General features: G+C 36.9%; 1 protein-coding gene across 3 annotated transcripts in view; it reads left to right on the top strand.

Moving 5' to 3' along the window:
- Positions 1 to 20,706, top strand: part of KANSL1L (KAT8 regulatory NSL complex subunit 1 like) — a 172,214-nt gene that overhangs the window by 9,555 nt on the left and 141,953 nt on the right. The window contains exon 1 of one of the 3 annotated variants that reach the window (XM_030804129.1): positions 8,026 to 8,262. The exons of 1 other annotated variant lie outside the window; for it this stretch is intronic. Coding sequence is in view for 1 of the 2 variants with exons in the window: in XM_030804127.1 (XP_030659987.1) it covers positions 9,007 to 9,079 (73 nt within the window). In the remaining variant the exon portion in view is untranslated. Of the gene's footprint in view, positions 1 to 8,025; positions 8,263 to 8,682; positions 9,080 to 20,706 lie in introns of those variants that run through there. One more of the 3 variants, XM_030804127.1, reaches the window with a different exon arrangement.

Genomic DNA, 20,706 nt, shown 5'->3' with positions numbered 1-20,706 from the left:
AAATAGAGTACAATATAATGAATGAACCTCTAGCTTCAACATTTGCCAATCTCCTCCACTTTTTTCCTCACATATTATAGGGCAAATCCCAGATTTAATGCTACTTCACAAACACAAATGTATTTCAGAATATGTATCTAACTGGTGAAGATATTTTTACATAGCCACAAGGTTATTATCATACTTTAAAAAACTTAAATTTAATATATAATTCCAAGTTCACATTACATTTTCCTTGACTGCATCAAAAATGCCTTTTGTAGTTAGTTTATTCAAATAAGGATCTGAACAAGGTCCACAAATTGTATTTGGTCTCTCTCTCTCTCTCCTTTTTTAAATAGCAGTCCTCCCTTTTCTCTTTTTCCTTTCTCTTTATAAATTTCATTTTAAAAGTTAAACATATAGCATATTTTCCCTTTTTTGGTATTCATACATAACAGTAAAATTGCCTTTTTTGGTTCTGAGAGTTTTAGCATTTATAGATTGATGTGATCACCACCACAATTAGGATATACAGAACAGTCTTATCACCCCCAAAAAACTCCCTCAACAGTCTTTTCACCTCAAAAAATTCTGCCCTTTATAGTCATACCCTCTCCATACCTATTACTGGTGGCACTCACTGATCTAATCTGTCTTTACAGTTTTGTCATTTTGAGATGGTCATATAAATGGAATCATATAGTATGTTATCTTGCGAGAATAATTTCTTTCTCTTAGCAAAATATATTTATGATCCATCCATGTTGCATGAGTCAATAGCTTCTTCCTTTTTTGGTGCTAACTGTAGGCATGTACCACAGTTTATTCATTCACCTGTTTACAGACGCATTGGTTAAGATTAAATCTTAACATCTTATTAAGGTTAAATATCCAGGAAAGGACTTGTGTCACATGGTAAGTGTGTGTTTAAACTTATAAGAAACTGCCAAACTGTTTTTCCAAAGTGCCTGTACCACTTTGCTGACCAACCAGCAATGTAAGAGTTCCAGTTACTTTGAATCTTCTCCAGCACTTTGTTTTTTTAATTTTTGCCATTCTAATAGGTATGTAGTAGTATGTCACCATAGTTTTAATTTGAATTTCCTTTATGTCTAATCATGCAGAACAATATATCATGTGCTTACTTGCCTTTCACATATTACCTTTCTTTTGCCCATTTTTTAATTGTGTTGTTTGTTTTCTTTATGTTGAGTTTTGAAAATTCTTTATATATTCTAGATACTGTCAAGTACAAGGCAAAGCTAAGCTAACAGATTCAGCTGCAAAAAAACAAGACCTTTTAAGACTCAGTTTATTGCTTACATAGAGAGTAAAAAGAAGAGTAGCTAAAGGAGCCAGCTCTTCATTACCTTTATATAGGGAGACAGTGAAACAAAAGAAGCCAGATGACCACAGCAAGAATGACAGGATACCCTATTGCTGAGGAGCCCATTTCCATGATACTGCTAAGCAGTTTTTTTTATAGCTGCATTTGTACCTTAAGGGTAGCAAGACAGGAAGCCTTGTACCTCATCAGAAACCATGAGATAATGACAAAGGGTCTTTGGCAGCCTCGTTGGTATAGAGGGAAGCCAGTAAGCAATGGCATGTAGCAGTACCTCACAAGCCCCCATGCTTTCCTATTCCAGGAGGATCACAAAGCATTCTGCCAAGATTCAGCTGCCATTCAAGCCTTGCCTATGTGGCCTCTGTTGTTGTCAGCGGCTGCAGAGCTGTTCCACTGTAGATACAAGTCCATTGTTAGATATGTGGTTTGCAAATATTTTCTCACTGTAGCTAGTTCATTCTCTTAACAGTTGATTTCTCAGAACAAAAGTTTTTAATTTTGATGAATTTCAGTTTACCATTTTTTTATTTTGTGGATCATGCATTTGGTGTCATGTCTAAGAACTCTTTACCCAAACCCAAATCATAAGGTTTTCTTTCTATGTTTTCTTCCAAGAAGGTTATATTTTATATTGTTCACTTAGATCTATATTCCCTTTAGTAATTTTTTAATAAAGCATGAAGTTTCATGTTAAGGCTTACTTTTTTTGCACCTAAATATCTAACTGTTTCAACACTACTTATTGAAAAGAGTATCTTTTCAGACTGGATAAAGACAATGTGGTACATATACACCATGGAATACTATGCAACCATAAAAAATGAGATGTCCATTGCATGTCCATTGGAGGGACATGGATGGAGCTGGAGGCCATTATCCTTAGCAGACTAACTCCGGAACAGAAAACCAAATACTGCATGTTCTCACTTATAAGTGGGAGCTAAATGATGAGAAAACATGAATACATAGAGGGGAACAACACACATTGGGGCCTTTTGGAGGACGGAGGATGGGAGGAGGGAGAGGATCAGGATCATGAAAAACAACTAATGGATACTAGGCTTAATACCTGGCTGATGAAACAATCTGAACACAAACCCCCATGACACAAGTTTACCTATGTAATACACCTGCACTTGTACCCTTGAACTTAAAATGTTTAAAAAGAAGAAGTAAAACTTTTTCGGGGCAAATTTGTAAAAATAGCAAAAGAAATAAAAGGGCATCCACATTGGAAAGGAAGAAGTCAAATTATCCTTGTTTCTACATGATATGATCTTATGTTTGGAAAAACCTAGAGACTCCACCAAAAAAACTATTAAAACTGATAAATTCAGTAAGTTGCAGGATACAAAATCAACATACAAAAATCAGTAGCATTTCTGTATGCCAACAGCATACAATCTAGAGAAGAAATCAAGAAAGTAAAACCATTTACAATAGCTACAAGTAAAATAAAATATTAACTTATCCACATGATGAAGTTGTAGAATTGTTGAGAGGGACTCAGGAAAGTCACCTTAAAGGCCCTGTTTGCTTTCCTACTCTTCTTTCTGCCTGCTGCCTGGGAAATGGATAGTTATGATTGGGGTTCCATCAGCCATCTGGGACCATGAGATTGCTTTGAAAATGGAAGCCAGGGCTGAGAATGGAGAAGATAAAATAATAGAAAGGAGCCTGGGTCTCTGGTGACTTTGTGGAGCTGTTATAACAGTTCTGGAATAATTAACCTGTAGACTAATTTTACTGCATTTCATTGATTCTTAAGATGCACTATTTATGTATCATTAAAAAAAACACTGCCAATCAAACTCATACAATACTTTCTTACTGCATGAACTGTGAAGTTATTCTGATCTCTGAAATGTTAAAGTGTGGAAAAAAGGTGTCTTAGAATCAATAAAATATGTTAAAGGATTAACCCTTCTGTTTTAAAGCTATCATTATTTTGAGTTTTCTCATACATTATACACAGCCTATTTTCCTAGTTTTTAATTTTAGACTGAGAACTTCTTGAAGTTTCTTAGTCCACTTTCATTAGGGAGTTCCCATTTTAAGTATATTTTGATGAGTTTTGACAAATGCATGCACCCATTTGACTTCCACCATGGTCAAGATATAGAACTTTTTTGTCACCCTTTAATCCCATCCCAGTCAATTCTCCCCACTCCAACCCTAAGAAACCACTGATCTGTTTTCTGTTATTATTGGTTAGATTTGTCTTTCTCTAGAGCTTTATATAAATGGAATCATCCAAATTTATGATTTTGTGTCTGGCTTCTTTCACTCAGCATACTGTTTGAGACTCATCCTTGTTGTTTTATGTATCAGTAGTTTCTTCTTTTTATTTCTGAGTGGTATTCTATTATATAAATGTACCATAATTTCTTTATCCTTTCCTTTTTTTTTTTTTGAGATAGAGTTTTGCTCTTGTTGCCCAGGCTGGAGTGCAATGGCATGATCTCCACTCACTGCAACCTCTGCCCCCTAGGTTCAAGTGATTATCCTGCCTCAGCCTCCCAAGTAGCTGGGATTACAGGCATGTGCCACCATGCCCAGGTAATTTTGTATTTTTAGTAGAGACGGGGTTTCACCATGTTGGTCAGGCTGATCTGGAAATCCTGACTTCAGGTGATCTGCCCGCCTCAGCCTCCTAAAGTGTTGGGATTACAGGCGTGAGCCACCATGCCCAGCTCTTTATCCTTTCAAAGGTGATGGATCTTAGGGCTTTTTCCAGTTTGCGGCTGTTGTGAATAAAAGTGCCATGGATATTCGTATACACAGGGAATCATTTTTTTCCCCTGTAGTCATGGGCCAGTTCTGTTCTCTGTTATACTTAGCCCTGGTTTGAAGATTCTTATAGGTCTTGCTACCTACCTCTACCTTTTGTCTGCTTGTTTATAGATACTGGTTAGTTAAAGCTAAATCTGTCCTGAGTAGGGATTATCATGTTTAGCCCTTGTGCTTCTATTTCCCTCTCTAAACCTGATCATAAAAGAAGAATTAAATATACTGGAATATAACAGTGGGGGACAGTTTCTCAGGGCATAGAAATGTGGAGAAATAAATAGTACAACCTCCAATAGACTAGACTAGACTAGACTAGAGACTAGACTAGACTAGACTAGAGACTAGACTAGAGACTAGACAGGACTAGGACTGGGACTGGGACTGGGACTGGGACTGGGACTGGGACTAGACTAGGCTTTCTATTCTGTGAGAGGTAGTGAGGAAAGAACTCTGGCTTTGGACCCAGTCAGGTCTGTCTTCAAAATGGGCTGTTTATTAGCATAAGAATCTAGGTACATTAATCTCACTGAACCTCATATTTTTTTCACCTGGAAAATGAATATAACATTCACTTTGTGGGATGTGAAAATTAATTTATCTAGACAATAAATATGCGCTGAGAATCCACATGTGTCAGGCCCTGTCCTAGGCTCTAGGGATACAGCAATGAGCGAACCAGCAAAAGCGCCTGACTTCATGGAGCTTATGGTCTAATTTAGGGTGATAGACAACAAAAGTAAAAAAATCAAAATCTATGTTACATTAGATGCTGATAAGTGCTATGGAGAAAAACAAAGTAACGAAGTGGGATAGAAAAGCCCCTTCTTGGCTGTGAGTTGCTTGAAATTAAAGATTGATCTTTCTCCTTTATCTCTAGCATTTATCACAGTGTCAGCTATACTAAGTGTTGCATGAATGTTTCTTGAGTGAAAGGAATGACTGAATAAAAACCAGTGTTGAAAAGAGAAGTTTATCTCATGAAATCATTGTAATACTGCTTTCCTGGACATTTTTAAAAGCTTCCAGATAGGTAATTATTATGTCAGCAAGAATGGTGCCCTTTACTTCTCCTTGTTCTTGCTGGATTTTAAAGTGTTCTATTCTTACCACTGTTATATTTTTTCTTGGAAATCAGAATGCTTTTAATGTACCTTCTAAATGATATGTCCTTGATTTAAAAAAAACATTAACTACATGCAATTTTCAGGCTGTTGCTGAGTAATATAGAAAATAATTTGACAAATGATTCAGTATATCAATTTTTGTAATAAGGAGAACTGATATTCTATAGTGTCTGGAAAACTGGCATGCATATGCTACAAATAATAAAATCATGCTTTAGAACAATATTCAGTGTCAAGGGATAGTGTGCTTAATATGTAGCTAAATGGGATAAAAAACCAGTATGCACAGTGTCATACATATAAAATACAGCAGACTTTGCATATGATTGTGGTTTTCTTCTTTGTGCTTTCATATATCCATCAAACCCGTATTATTTTGTTAATCATCTCCCCACATTCCTATTAAACCGAATATAAAAGGAATAGGGAAAATGTACATGTATGACAGCTTGATAGATTTAAGTATTTATGTAAGGTCTGTAACATTTAGCTGGCGGCAGGGCTGACTAGAAGATGAAAGAATTAATCTGGAGCGGCCGCGTGCAGTGGCTCACGCCTGTAATGCCAGCACTTTGGGAGGCCGAGGCGGGCGGATCACCACGTCAGGAGATCTAGACCATCCTGGCTAACACTGTGAAACCCCGTCTGTACTAAAAATACAAAAAAAAAAAAAAAAAAAAAAAAAAAAAAAAAAGGCCGGTCTTGGTGGCGGGCGCCTGTAGTCCCAGCTACTGGAGAGGCTGAGGCAGGAGAACAGCATGAACCCGGGAGGCGGAGCTTGCAGTGAGCCGAGATCGCGCCACTGCACTCCAGCCTGGGAGACAGTGTCAGACTCCGTCTCAAAAAAAAAAAAAAAATTAATCTAGAGTTTTGGAAACAGCCTACCTCCCACGGCTATGTGATAAGCAAATTAGATAATATATGTAGAAATGCTGTATGAATCACTATTTGTGTAGTTACAAAGCTTAATCCCTTTGTCATCCCCTATAAACTCCATGAGGACAGGGAATTTGTTTACTAATATATCTTCATTAGCCATCACAAAACGTGTTCAATAAACATTTGACAAATATATAAATATTTTGTTTGGTAACAAAAAATTATTTCACAGGAGAAAACTGTACCATCAAATGATTTGATGTCTCTACAGTTCCCTCAGGTTAAAATCTGAATTCCTGTCATTCAAGATTTACTCAATCTAGTTGACAATGTACTTTTCTACCCCCCAAATATTCACACAACATCTCCTCAAACCACCCAAGGACACTATCTCCTGAACTACTGATGCCTTTCTCCTCTCTCTAAAGACTTTTAAACGTCCAACTAAAGTCTTGTAAACGTCCAACTCAAATCCAGAATCTTCCTTTGATCTATCTTAACACATGCTTATTATACGTCTCAAACTGCTAATTAAAAAAACAAAACTTTAAAAAATACTTTATTCATTTTTGCATTTCTGTCCCCAGGGACTAGGACAGTCCTTTGAATGTGGTAAATATCCAATAAATACTTACTGATTTACTTTTCACATCATTAGCTTACAATTTTTATTACAATGAAAGTAAATCAATTCCCTAAAATTCTTCCCTTGCCCCATATCGAGGTGCAATTATTCAGTAATTTAAAAAATATATCTCCAATAAATGCAGCTGGTCATAAAAATTATTTCAGTAATATCACAATCTACTAGAAGAACCAGGAACAAGTAGCTAATTTTCCAATTCCAGTTATCTATGTTACGGATTACGCTTTGTTATGACTGCAATTCCTTGGACTTCTGCCCTCCTCCGCCCCCGGGATCTTATCCAATTTATAAGGTTAAAATAATGGCTATTATCCTTCTGGCTTAAAAAGCCTAGTGCTCTTCCTTCCTTAAATCATTTCATGTGTAAATTAGGTGCTTAGGAAAGACTGTGATACAACATCTAAGGAGCTACATTTAGAGCTTAGTTTAAAAAAATCGAGTTCTTGGCTGGGGAAGTGCCCAGGTGCAGGTTTGTTTTGTGGTGAGCGGAGCGCGGGGCCAGGTGCAAGACGCTCACAAGTGTTTTTGGGTGTCGCTGGCCAACTATCTCCACATAAACTCCGTTTATTTATTTGACTGCGTTACTGCAGAGGGGAGTTAAGTCCAGCGCCACTCAAACCAGATTTGTAGAGACTTAAAAATGCTTTGTCTGTTTTCTTTTTTTTAATCATAAAACCACCCAGTTGGATCCAAGGCAAATATGTCACCTACGTCAGGGCCCCTCGGAGGTCAGAAAGAATTACGAGTGGATTTGAGCGCACGGCCCAAATAAAAGCAAACGCACGGATGCTTGCGGACTTGACAACTGTGAGAAATCTCTTAAAACTGGCCTGTGGAGCGGCGGGCGAAAGCCGCGGACTCCAGGAGTAGTCGAGGCCCCGGCGCGGACGGCAGGGAATGAAGTCGCCTGACTTTTCCTCAGGGTTTTGTTTTTCTGTCACGGAGGTACAAAAATAGCAACGCAGGGGTGGGAAGTCTCCTGGCCGGGTTTTTCTTTTTCCCCCTCGCCCGGGATGGCACTGGGAAAGAGAAGGGAGGAAGCGGGAGCTGCACAGAACCCGTTCCGAGGGAGCCGAGGTAACCCCTGCACCGGAGTTAAGGGTGTCGTGCTCCTGCCACTTCCAGAACACTCCGAGCCGCTTCTGCAAGCCCCGCCCCCTGCCGGGGTTTCCCCGCCACCCGCTTCATTTGCATGGCGCTGCCCCTCCCCCGTTGCCATTGGCTAGCGCCGGGCCCCGCCCACTGCTCCCAGACCGCGGCAGGGTTCCGTCCCCCCGAGCCGCACGGAGCTGCGGGCAGCAGGCGGACTGTTAAACCGCGGCGGCGGCGGCGGCAGTGGCGGCGGCCGGGGCGGGAGCGGGGCGCGCTCTGGAGTCGAGTCAGCGGCGCCCCGGGTGGGGGAGGCGGGCGGGCAGCTAGAGATCACCTCAGCAGCCCCCACCACGGCCGGACCGAAGGTGCGGCGGCGGAGGGGAGCCAGGGCGCCCCAGCAGGCGAGTGGCCGGCGTCTCAGCGGCGGGATGACGGGGGTGGGTCTTCCCTCTTGGGGACGGCGGCAGCGCGGGGAGGGGAGAAGATTGCCGGGTGGACTTGCGGGTCAGGCGACCGACCGGCAGCCCCTTCGCCCCCCGAATCCTCTGGGCTGCTGGACTCTGGTCTCGGCACGGGATCGCGCTCTAGGCCAGGGGTCTGACCACAGCCAAATTTAAACGGCTAAACCTAACAGCCTTGGCAGCTGGGGAGGGAAGGGGTCTAGGGAGGGGTGGGGGCGGACCTAGACGCTGGTCACGTGGGGGGTGGGGCTTGGCAGACCTCCCTTTTGTTTTGGCTGGCGCGTGCGCAGAAGGCAGAACACGTGGTTTCCTGGACCCGCCCCTTGACTCATCGGCTGAGCCTCACCCATTGCGGGTGTGGTGACGGCTTTTTTGAAGCGGCTCTGAGGCGCAGCAGACTGGATTTGATGAGACCCCTATTTTATTTATTTCACACGTTCTTTCAGGAAAACGTAGATTTGGGCTTTAGAGTTAGATGAGATAGAGCAGAATCTAGGGGATTTTTGAGGGATGGTGCTTCCAAGTTTGTGTCACTTCGGTGTGCTGAGGAAGGGACCGGTCTTGCTGGAAAAAGTCAGACTGCGTGGTGTTTGGTAGCAAGAAATACCAGGCGGTATCCTGGCCCTTTCAGAAACCACAGGAAAGGAAAGAGGCTGGCTTTGCAGTCGGGAGGGCAGGCACTGGATGGACGTTCTTGTAATGTTTTCTTCTTACTCTGGGAGAGTCCGTTTTTGTTTTTGTGTTTGTTTGAACTGTGGTAAGCACATTCCGTTTTTGATTCCTCAAACTTCAGGACAGTCATGTTCTGGCGAGGTTTAAGAGAGAAACTTCCTTCGTCTTTAGTCAGTTTGCTTAACTTCATCTGAGTTTGGGTCAGTAATAATTTTAAATATTGCTGGTTGGGGCAGGTTTGTTAGCCACAAAACCTAAGTGAAATATTTGTGAGCACTGCAGACAAAAGTGGCAATTTCTGACTAGGAAAAAATGGCGCTAAAAATAATTAGGTATTGAGAAAGGCTTAGCAGTGAGTGGTCTCTGCCTTTCCCGTTCTTAATAACTAGCCATTTCTTTGGGTTTGTCATCTCTCTGATGTCAAACTTGTTTCGTTTTTGTAAAGTTGCATAATATGGTCTCTGTCTTAAGAGATGGTAAGAAAGAAGAAATGCCTTGTATTAGGAAAAGGATTCCTAATCTCTACCAGTTGCCAAGTAGTGTTATTTTTATAACAAAAGTGAATTTTTTAAAAGCCCACATGTTGGGGAAATATAAACAATCATGAAATAGAATATATTCGAGTATCTTTAAAATCTGTTGTAACCATTATCTTTGGTTCTTCCTCAGTTTCCACCTACTTAGATCAGTGTCAGCGTCTGCAACCATTTTCTCATGGTTTTAATCTACATAGATTATTCTCTCCTGCAAACTGGTGGAGTAATTTTTTATGTGAAACTTCTTAATCCAGGCCAATTCTCTCACATTGACTTTTAACATTTACATTTTAATTTTGTTTCATGATGCGCCTTTGCAAATAACAATTGATTATTTTGTTAAATCTTATTTATAAAGTAATTGGAAAAAAGATGAGTGCAAATAAGAAAAATATGAATATTTTGTACTTTAAATATTTCTGTATGCATATGTGTATTTTTCCTAAAACTGAGATCATATGGTATTTTCATTTAACTCAGACATTCCCATATCATTAAATATTCTTTGAAAAATATTTTTAATAGCTGCTTAACATTTCACCATGTAACTATCATATTTTAAATTTTTTCTGTTGGCACATATGTGGGATGTTTCTGGTTTTGCTAGTGTGTATTTCACTACAGGACAATATCCTTTTACATAAATCTTTGAAATTTCCCCCCCTTAGATTTGTAGAAGAGGAATTACTGGGCCAAAGAGTCTATTTTTGTTGTTTGTATGTGTGTTTTTTAAGGCTCTTATGTCATCACCAAATTACAGAATGTTGTATTGATTTACACTGATCTAGTGGTATGTGTGTGCCTCCCGTTATGTCTTTGTGTATCACCTAGTATTAGGCTTTAAAACTAAAAACCTTGCTTTAATTTGCATTTTAAATTTTTTCACTCTGATCTGTGATGTATCTGTTTTATTTTTTAACTTATTGTAAAGTGTCTGAGAGAAAGAAATATATTTCATGTCTGACATGCTGCAGATCACTTGGTGCTCAATAAATACTTGCCAGTGGGTTAATATTTATCTTTTTTATCTGTGGAAGATCAGGAAATTGTCTTTTGCTTTTTGTTTTACTCAGTTTACTAGTACATTGTTAGTAATATACTATTATTGTTGGATTCATAACTTTTACTACTTTTTCATTCAGGTGAGGCCTCAGTGATCTGATCACAGTTGTCTACCAAAAGGTCAATTAACTTCTCATAGCCCAACTGCTGCATTATCCAAGAACTTCATCCAATTTTGATGCCATTTATCATGATACCTTAGATTATTTCATTTCCTTTACTCATTCGTCTGTCTTCTATGGAATTAACGTAAAGGTTTCACTGATCAATGTAGTTTCTTAGCTTTTACTGTGTTTGACAAAAAATGATGCCTGCTATCTGAAGTTCCTTTATCATTGAGATTGTTCTTGGTAGCTCACTTCTTATTGCCTATAGGATCCTTTATGCCCTTTAATCTACCACATAAATCTCATAAATAATACGTAATCCTTGTTTTCATATATTCAGATAATCTCTCCATACCCTTATTTTGTCTATATAGTATTAGATGGTAGTTGAAGGAGGCAGAGAGCTACTTTCTTCAGGTACAGAATTGTGCTTAGGGTTGTTTACTGATTGGGTTCATCAAGATACAGAAAGGAATGGGGCTGCTTGCAACAGGAGTGACAGTTATTGGGCAATTAGCAACTAATTTACTGATTTTAAAGCATATCTCTTATAGCTCTATCCTTAAAGCTGATACTGCATTATAGTACTTTAATGGAATAATTTACATCATGATGACCCTGAATCATAAATACAATCTTACATTACTTTTAGTATGTTCCATTTAGAAAGGCAAGGAAGATATATAATTTCTAAGAGATTTCTACCTTTCTTTTTCTTTTAAATGTTGTTTTATAGGGACTTTTCACTGAATTGTACTCCTTATTCCCTAATCATGTGGGATAAACACCCAGCAAATGTTAATAAAAATGGTACTATTAAACTTGCCAGTTGATAGTCTATAATAAAAATCCAAAGACTATTCATAATGGAAATTTTAAATACTTGATGTTATTTTTAGGTTCTTAGAAACATTTCTGTATGGACATGAAAATTCATTAATAATATTGAGACTTTGTTAATATTTTAAAAATATTCCTGAACTTTTTGTTTATTTTATATAATATTGAGGCTTTGTTTCCAGTCCAAGACAATTCTCAAGTGTGTTATTTAAACAAATTTTTATTTGGCAGTAGGTCATTAATCAGTGTTTATTCATGTGAAGTTAAATTGAAGCCAAAGTATATAGACTGAGCAAATGTGATAGTGTACTTCTACATGTAGATTTTTGGATCCAAATCGATATACACAGAAAAAAATGGCTTCATTTGTATTCCTATGAGTCATGCACTTACAAGTGAAAAGTATAATTCTGCTTGAAGTGTGATCTGTTTGATGTGTTATGTAGCCACCCAAGTGGCTTTATCTTTAATTAAATTCCTTTAGTCTTCAAAGAGAATTCCTTTTTAGGCATAGTTTTCAAAGTGGAAGAAGTTCTTGCTTATAAAACATTGAATATAAAGTACTGAGCTGACTGAATCCTAGTCATGCCAATTACTGCAGTATTTACTGCAGTAAATTGAGAATTCCTATAAAGTGACATGAAGAAATCTTGAAAACAACACTGTATTTTGTATTCCTACTTTCCATTAATTCCTGTATTTTTGAGGAATAAAACTGTACCAGTGTGAGCTCATTGTTTGTTTGTTTAATTGGACTGTTCCCTACTACAATTCAGTAACTTTGAATCCTCATATATTTTTTATTTATTTATTTTTAAATTTTTGTAGAGACAGTGTCTCTCTGTCACCCGGGCTGAAATGCAGTGGCACGACTGTACTCCTCTAGTCTCCTTATAGTCTAGTGATAATGTTTAAAAAGTTCTCATATTTTGCTAAAAGAATTTGTCTTTTTTCTACTCTTTCTTTCTGTAATTAGCCTAGGTTAGCTATATGAAACATTTAGGTCACAAGTGTGGAAATAATTTATTATTTGCCCTACTTCAGGGTTCTCCCCTCTCTCAAAATACTGTTGGTAGTCTTTTCACTTTATTTTAGCGTTAAGTATAAATCTGTCTTTCTGATACTTTTTTCTTAGTTTGTTTCTTTGCTCTGCATTTAAGAGAGCTGGGATTCTCCAGATTCCAGTTAAAAGAATAAATTTAATGTTCAGGGGCAGATTTGGATAGGATATTTTCCATGGCATATATGGAATATATGTATGCATTCTAGAACATAAATCAGACTCTGGAGCAGTATTTTAGGGGATAAGAATTCAGATTTGGCCTTTAATCTTTAATGCACATTCTCAGGAGGAAGAGTGGTTCTTATTATAGATTATCAGTTTCAACTCTGAGCGTTGAGATTAGATTAGCAAATTTTTTATTTTTCTTTAGAAAGTTTGTCAAAAATTATTTGAAATATGTGACCTATGTATTAATTTGTAAAGGTCTGATTATTAACTGTCTAGACCAACTCAGTAACTAGTGACTTGGTAATTATCTCACTGTCTACATGCACCTTTTGAGGATGATGGCTTTTACTATATTTCACGATGCCCAAGGGATCAGATTGCATTTAATTAATGCTAAATTCGTAAATATGTATGGTTTATAAATCTTAAAAAATATAGATTAAACTCATAATGGAAAGTCTGGAGACAACAGGGCAAGACCTTTTATTTGTAGTACAGTAGTCCATCTTTATTTTTGGGTTATATGTTTCAGATCCCCAGTGGTACCTGAAATCTCAGACAGTACTTATCCCTATATATACTTTATTTTTTTCTAACCATACATACATATGATCAAGTTGGATTTATAAATTAGGCATAGTAAAATATTAGCAACAACAGTAGTAGAACAGTTATAACTATACATAAAAGTTACGTGAATGTGCTCTTCTTGCTCGCTCTCAAAATATCTTACCGTACTGTATCCACCTGTTTTTGGACTGCAGTTGACCACAGGTTACTGGAAACATGGAAGTGAAATGGCTGATAAGGGGAGACTACTGTTACACAATTTCAGAACAACTAATAGTAACTCATGCTTTCCTTAATTCACAATGAACATTCTTTGGATTAAATTGTAGACCCAAAATTAGAATTTATGGTATAGATTTAACTTTACAGTCTACCCATTGTTTTTATCAGATTAACTTAATTTTATTTATAATAATTTCAGAGCAACTAATAGCAACTAATGCCTTAATTCACAGTGATTGTTCTTTGGATTAAATTGTAGTCTAAAAATTAGAATTTATGGTGTAGATTTAACTTTACAATCCCCCCTTGTTTTTGTCAGATTAATTTTATTTATAACAAAGTTAGTATAACCAAAAACAAAAAAAATTGATTCTTTCTTGTTTTAAAAAATGTTTATTATTTAAAGACATAAGCTTTGTCTTGTCTTACTGAAATTCTCTCTGGTGTTTTGTAATAAGACTTCTTAAAAAAACCGGAGATACGCTGAGTTTGGAATTGCTTACTGGAGGATTATGTACTTGATAGACTATCTGTAACAGTTTTATAACAGACTGGTTTTTGTTTTGTTTTGCCATCTGTAACATTTCTGGGCTGCTGATGTGCTAAGGAATTTTTTTGTTTGTTTGTTTGTTTGTTTTGTTTTTGTTTTTGTTTTTTTAGTAAAATTGGAATGTAAGTTGAAAATTCTGTTGTAAAAACGTAAAAGTATCCCAGCACTTTGGGAGGCCAAGGTGGGGAGATCACGAGGTCAGGAGTTCGAGACCAGCCTGGCCAACATGGTGAAACCCCGTCTCTACTAAAGATAGAAAAATTTAGCTGGGCATGGTGGCACGCACCTGTAATCCCAGCTACTTGGGAGGCTGGGGCAGGAGAATCGCTTGAACCCAGGAGGTGGAAGTTGCAGTGAGCTGAGATTGTGCCATTGCACTCCAGCCTAGGTGGCGGGGCGAGACTCTGTCTCAAAAAAAAGAGAAAAAATAAAAGTAAAATTTATACCCAAGAAACACAGTTGGTTTTTGGATTATCTAGAACTGTTTCCTATTGATAGAATCAAGATTATGTATCTAGTTGCTTGCTTTGAAAGAGGACTGATATATTTTCATAACTTAGTTTTGCTTCTTAAATTCTGTGTTTGATATTTTCGTTTCTGTGTGTTGTGACAAAAAGTTTAATTCCTTTTTCCAGTTTTCTTCCTTCTAGGTTCTTTGAAGTTCTGCATCATTAGACTAAATTCTTTTAGAAAAGGGACCTCTTGTTCCTAAGTATCTTGGGTGTATATGAAAGAAATAATCATCAAAGATGATGGTGGTGCCTAGAGTAATATAAGATTTTAGTAGTTGTAAAGACATTTCTTAGATTTAGCAAGGATCCAAATACTCCTGCCCAATTGTGTGTGTAATTGGAAACCTAAATAATTAGAAACTGAATATTTATAGGAAGATCCAGGTGCTTTTTAGAAAGCTATTTGAGGATTTATTTTCCATAAACTTTCCGTATAGCCTAGAATACTATAGGTGCCTAAAAATATTAAACAACAGATTTGGCCAAAAAATTGGGGGACTGAAATATAGTAGTCAATAGTTGATCCCTGGTTACAAGACTTGGCACACATACAGAGGAATAGAAAATATCTTATCAAGATGTTTATGTATTGATTACATGTTGATATATACTTTATATATAAGATGACATTAAATTTAATTTTTCATGTTTCTTTACTTTTAAAAATATGTCTAGTAGTAGCAAGTTTAAAATTAAATATATAGCCACTTCATATTTCTATTGGACAGTTACATTCTATACTAATGTTTCATAATTTTTTTGCCTTGAGACTCCTTCACAATAAAATAATATCTCATGAACTTTCTTCCTTGAAATTTTAAAATAATTTTACCATTTTGGATAGTATTTGTTCAAGAAATATTTATTATGAGCCTGCTATGTGCCATAAAATATTCTACAGTACCATGATGAGTGAACACATAACACCTGCCTTTATGTAGCTTTTGATCTATTTTGGGAAAATATGTGATGAAGTAATTTCTAGTAAAAATTTTTAAATGGACCATTTGTTGTAAGTATACTATTGTATATAAAATTTCATGTAATATAATTTTATATAGTGCTTCATTTATTAAGTGATAGTGTGGTGTTCTCTGAGCTTCCTGGATATGTGGTTTGGTGTCTGACATTAATTTGGAGAAATTCTTAGTCATTATTGTTTCAATTATTTTTTCTTTTTCTCTTCTCCTTCTGGTATTCCCATTATGCATATGTTACACCATGTGTAATTGTCCCACAGTTCTTGGTTGGATATTCTCTTCTTCCTCAAACCCCTGCCATCTTTGTTCTATTTCCTTTTTTAGTTTTGGAGGTTTCTATTGCTGTATCTTCAAGCTTAGTGCTACTTCCTTCCACCACATCCAGTCTTCTACTAAACCCATCAAAGACATTATTTCTGTTGCAGTGTTTTTGATTTCTAGCATTTCATTTTTATTCTCTTTTTAGAATTTGCATCTCTCTTCTTACATTACCTGTCATTTGTTGCATGTTGTCTGTTTTTTCCATTAGAGGCCTTAGCATATTAATCATAGTTGTTTTAAATTCCTGGTCTGGTAATTCCAACATTCCTGCTGTATCTAAATCTGTTTCTGATGCTTGCTGTCTCTTCAAACTATGTGTTTGCCCTTCAGTGTGCCTTGTCGTTTTCTCTCGAAAGCTGAACATGATGTGCTGAGTAAAAGGAACTCTAGTAAATAGGCTTTTAATAAGATGTAAGGATAGAAAAGATGTTCCGTATTCCAATGATAAGGTCTGTCTTTCAATGAGCCTGTGCCCTGGGCTGTGAACTTCACTAGTGCTTCTCAGTTTTTCCTCTGCTTAGGTAGGATAGAATGGCTAGGGGCTGCTGGAGTTGGATATTTAGTTAATATGTAACCTTTTAAAAGCAAGACTTCTCAACACATTCCTTAAAAAGTAATATTGGTTTTGCTATCTTCATCTTGCTTGACCTCTTTAGCATTTGACAGAACTGACCATGTTATAGACTTCTAAACACGTTGGTATCTTGATTTCATACACTTCTGGATTTCCTCCTATCTCACTGATGATCTTTTCAGTTTTCTTTTAGGGCCCTTCCTCTTTTATAGTTCCTTTGCTCAAGTAAATGTGAGTAAACCCCCACGTTTTGTCCTAGGCTCCTTTCTCTTTGCTTATACACACTCCCTAGGGTAAATACTATTTATATGCCAGTGACTCTGCAAAATAATCTCTCTAATTATGAATTCTTGCTTGAACTCCAGACTTGTTTTTATAGCTGTTTCCACTTGAATGTTTAAAAGAGACTTAAAAAGTAACATATCCAAAACAGAAATTTTTATTTTTTTTTCTTCAACTTTCTTTCTCCCCGAGTCTGCTCCCTTTCAGAAAATAGCACCACTGAGCACCCAGTTACTCAAGCCAAAAACCTAGGAGTCATCCTTGATTGCTTCCTTTCCCTTAATTCCTGTGAAGTCTTTGTCAGACGTTGTTGACTCTGTCTTGAAACATGTTCTTTAATTTTTAAATTTTTATTGATATATATATATATGTATATACCTGAGCCACTAAATTTGGGGGTAATATATTACACAGTAATAAATAATGAATACACTTGGATATGAAGACCAATTCTTCATATCAGTTGGATACGTCCAGTTAGTCTTGGATAAAAATATATGTGTGTGTATATATATATATATATATTTTTTTTTTTTTTTATAGAGAGACAGGGTCTCACCATATTACGCAGGCTGCTCTAAAACTCCTGGACTCAAGTGATCTTCCCGCCTTGGCCTCCCAAAATACTAGGATCACAGGCATGAGCCACCATGCATACCCATCATCTACCCCATAAATACATACACCATCTTTGTACCCACAAACATTAAAATAAAAATTTTTTAAAAGAATTTTTATGCTTTTCAAATCAGTATTCCTCCTTACTCATTTTGCCTTGAACAAATTGTCTACTATCTGTATAAATGAAATAATACCTAAAAAAAAAATAAAATTTAAAGCTATGTCATGGTCGAAACCACTATTCAGCATTAATCTGAATGATAAACTCAGTGACTTTCAGTAATATGTACATCTAATTTCTACGAACTCTTGAACACATTATCTTCTGAATATATATGTCAGAGGTTCCCAACAGTTCTATTTTAAATAATTATTTTAAAAAGTTTATTTAGTATTTAATTTTTAGGAAGTCCAATTTAGCAGCTTTTTGTGAATAAAGCTTTTGGTGTCATATCTAAAAAAAGCTTTGCCTAAAGCAGTGTCACAAACATTTTTTGTAATTTTTTTTCTGGAAGTTGTATAGTTACAGGTTTTACATTTAAGCTCATGATTCATTCTGATAGGTCTGACCATTTTTATATAAGGTATGAAATATGTATTCAGTTTTATTTTTTTTTCCCTATGGATGTCCAATTAGTTTAGAGTGATATGATTTAAGAAACAAGGCTTTCTGCATTTAATTGCCTTGGTATCTTTGTCAAAATAATCAGGCCAGGCGCAGTGGCTCATCCCTGTAATCCTAGCACTTTGGGAGGCTGAGGTAGGCGGATCACCTGAGGTCAGGAGTTTAAGACCAGCCTGGCCAACATAGTGAAACCCCATCTCTACAAAAATACAAAAATTAGCCGGGCATGATGGCGAGTACCTGTAATCCCAGCTACTTGGGAGGCTGAGGTGGGAGAGTCACTTGAACCTGGGAGGCGGAGGTTGCAGTGAGCCGAGATCACGCCATTGCACTCCAGCCTGGGCGACAGAGTGAAACTCCGTCTCAAAAAAAAAGAAAAAAAAAAATTGGCCATATGTTCTTGGGTCTGTTCCTGAGCTCTGTTCTTTCTATTTATGTCTTCATCCTTTTGCTAATGCCACACTGTCTTGTCTACTAGAAATTGGTTAAGTTGTGTGAATCCTTCAACTTTGTTCTTTTCCAAATTGTTTTGGCTATTCTGGTTCCTTTAACTTTCATATAAATCTTTGAATTAGCTTGTAGATATCAGCAAAATGTCCTGCCAAGATTTTGTGTCTAAACTTGTAAATCAGTTTGAGGAGAATTAGCATCACAACAATATTGAATAGTTTTATCTGTGAACATAGTGTAATGCACTATTTAGGTCTTGATATTTTTATGGGTGTTTTGTATTTTTCAGTATAGATCATGTGCATCATCTTTTGTTTAGATTTATACCAAAGCATTTTTGCAGGTGTTAGAATTATTACTGTTTAAAAATTTCTATTGCTAGTTTTTCATTTCTAGCATACAGAAATATAAATGAATTTTGTATGTTGACCTTGTGTTTGCTGCCTTATTAAATTCATTAGTCGAGGAGTTCGATCCCTTGGGATTTTCTGTGTAGAAAATCATGTCATCTGTGAATAGAGAGTTTTACTTAATTTCTAATTTATGCTTTTTATTTCTTGCTCTATAGCACTAACTAGGTCCTCCAGTACAACATTGAATATGAGTGGTGAGAAATGTCTACCTTGCCTCATTCCCAGTCTTAGGGCAGAAACATTCAGTCTTTCACCATTGTGATGTGAGCTATAGGCATTTGTGTAGATGCTTTTTATCAGATTAAAGACATTCCCTCTCCTTCCTAATTTGCTGAGTTTTTCTCATGAATGGATACTGAATTTTGTCAAATGCTTTTTCTCCATTTATTGACATCATATGGTTTCTCTTTAGTCTATTGATATGGTGAATTTTAGTTATTGTTTTCTTTTTTTTGAGACGGAGTCTCGCTCTGTCACCCAGGCTGGAGTGCAGTGGCGCGATCTCAGCTCACTGCAAGCTCCACCTCCCGGGTTCACACCATTCTCCTGCCTCAGCCTCCCGAATAGCTGGGACTACAGGCGCCCACCACCACACCCAGCTATTTTTTTGTATTTTTAGTAGAGACGGGGTTTCACCATTTTAGCCAGGATGGTCTCGATCTCCTGAACTTGTGATCCGCCCGCCTTGGCCTCCCAAAGTGCTGGGATTACAGGCGTGAGCCACTGAGCCTGGCCTATTGTTTTCTTTAATGTTGAACCAGTCTTGTATTCATGAAATAAGCCATACTTGAACATAGTATCCTTTCTAGATATTGTTGTTTTGTACATTTAAAAAATAGTAATTGAAATAGGTGTTGTTACTACTTGTGAGTACCAAAATCCTGAAATGCCTTTAAATATCATGATCAATTCATTTATGAATTTAGTCAACAAATACATGATAATTACTGTGTGCCAGGCATTATTCTAATACTGGAGATTAGAACATTGAGTTCTTGCACTTAAACTACATTCTTTCCTAGAATGTAATATAATGTCAGGTAGCAATAGTGCTGTGAAGAGCAATAAAGCAGTGTAAGGGAATGGAGAGTCATGAACCAAGAGGCTGAAGCTATTTAAAATATATTGGTCAGGGAAGGACTCTCTGATGAGGTGACCTTAGAGCAGAAACAAATGAAGTGAGGGAGCCAGCCATCTTATTTGTAAAAAATTGTTTCAGGCTGAGAGAATAGCAAACACAAAGTCACTGTGTCAAGAGACTTGCTTGGTGTGTTTCCAATATAGCATAGAGGCCAGTGTTTCTGGAGTGCAGTAATTCATGGAAAGAGTTGTAGAAGGCAAAGTAGTCAGGAACCTGATAATATCAATTTTGTAGGCTATAGTAAGGACAACTTTGGATTTTAAGTATACTGGCAACCACTCATTTTCTCACCAGGTTATTTGTTGCGCATCTTCTGTATGTCAGATAGATTTGCATGTTGAGGATGCAGTAGTTAACAAAACTGTTCAAAAATCCAAGCCTTTGTAGAGCTTAGAAGTGTTGGTGATAAGTGTAGTTGTTTATATAATATGGAGGTCGTCAGAAGTGGTAGTTTAGAATATTCAGTTGGGAAACATTGTTATGTAAAATGATTATATATCTAGATAATTTAAATAATTGGAAGAAATGTACTTATATTTTATGCTAAAACTATACTGAACATAATTTAATCTTTTTTATTTATAGGAGACATAGCTATTTTCATTAGTTTCTTTTGGTTGCAAAGTAGAGAGACTTGTTTAGGCTAGGTTTTTTTTTTGTTTGTTTGTTTTTTAA

Source organism: Nomascus leucogenys, chromosome 22a, assembly GCF_006542625.1.
Source record: "Nomascus leucogenys isolate Asia chromosome 22a, Asia_NLE_v1, whole genome shotgun sequence".
Taxonomy (NCBI): Eukaryota; Metazoa; Chordata; class Mammalia; order Primates; family Hylobatidae; genus Nomascus; species Nomascus leucogenys.
The sequence above is the reverse complement of the archived record's forward strand: the minus strand, read 5'-3'. Positions and strand labels throughout refer to the sequence as shown.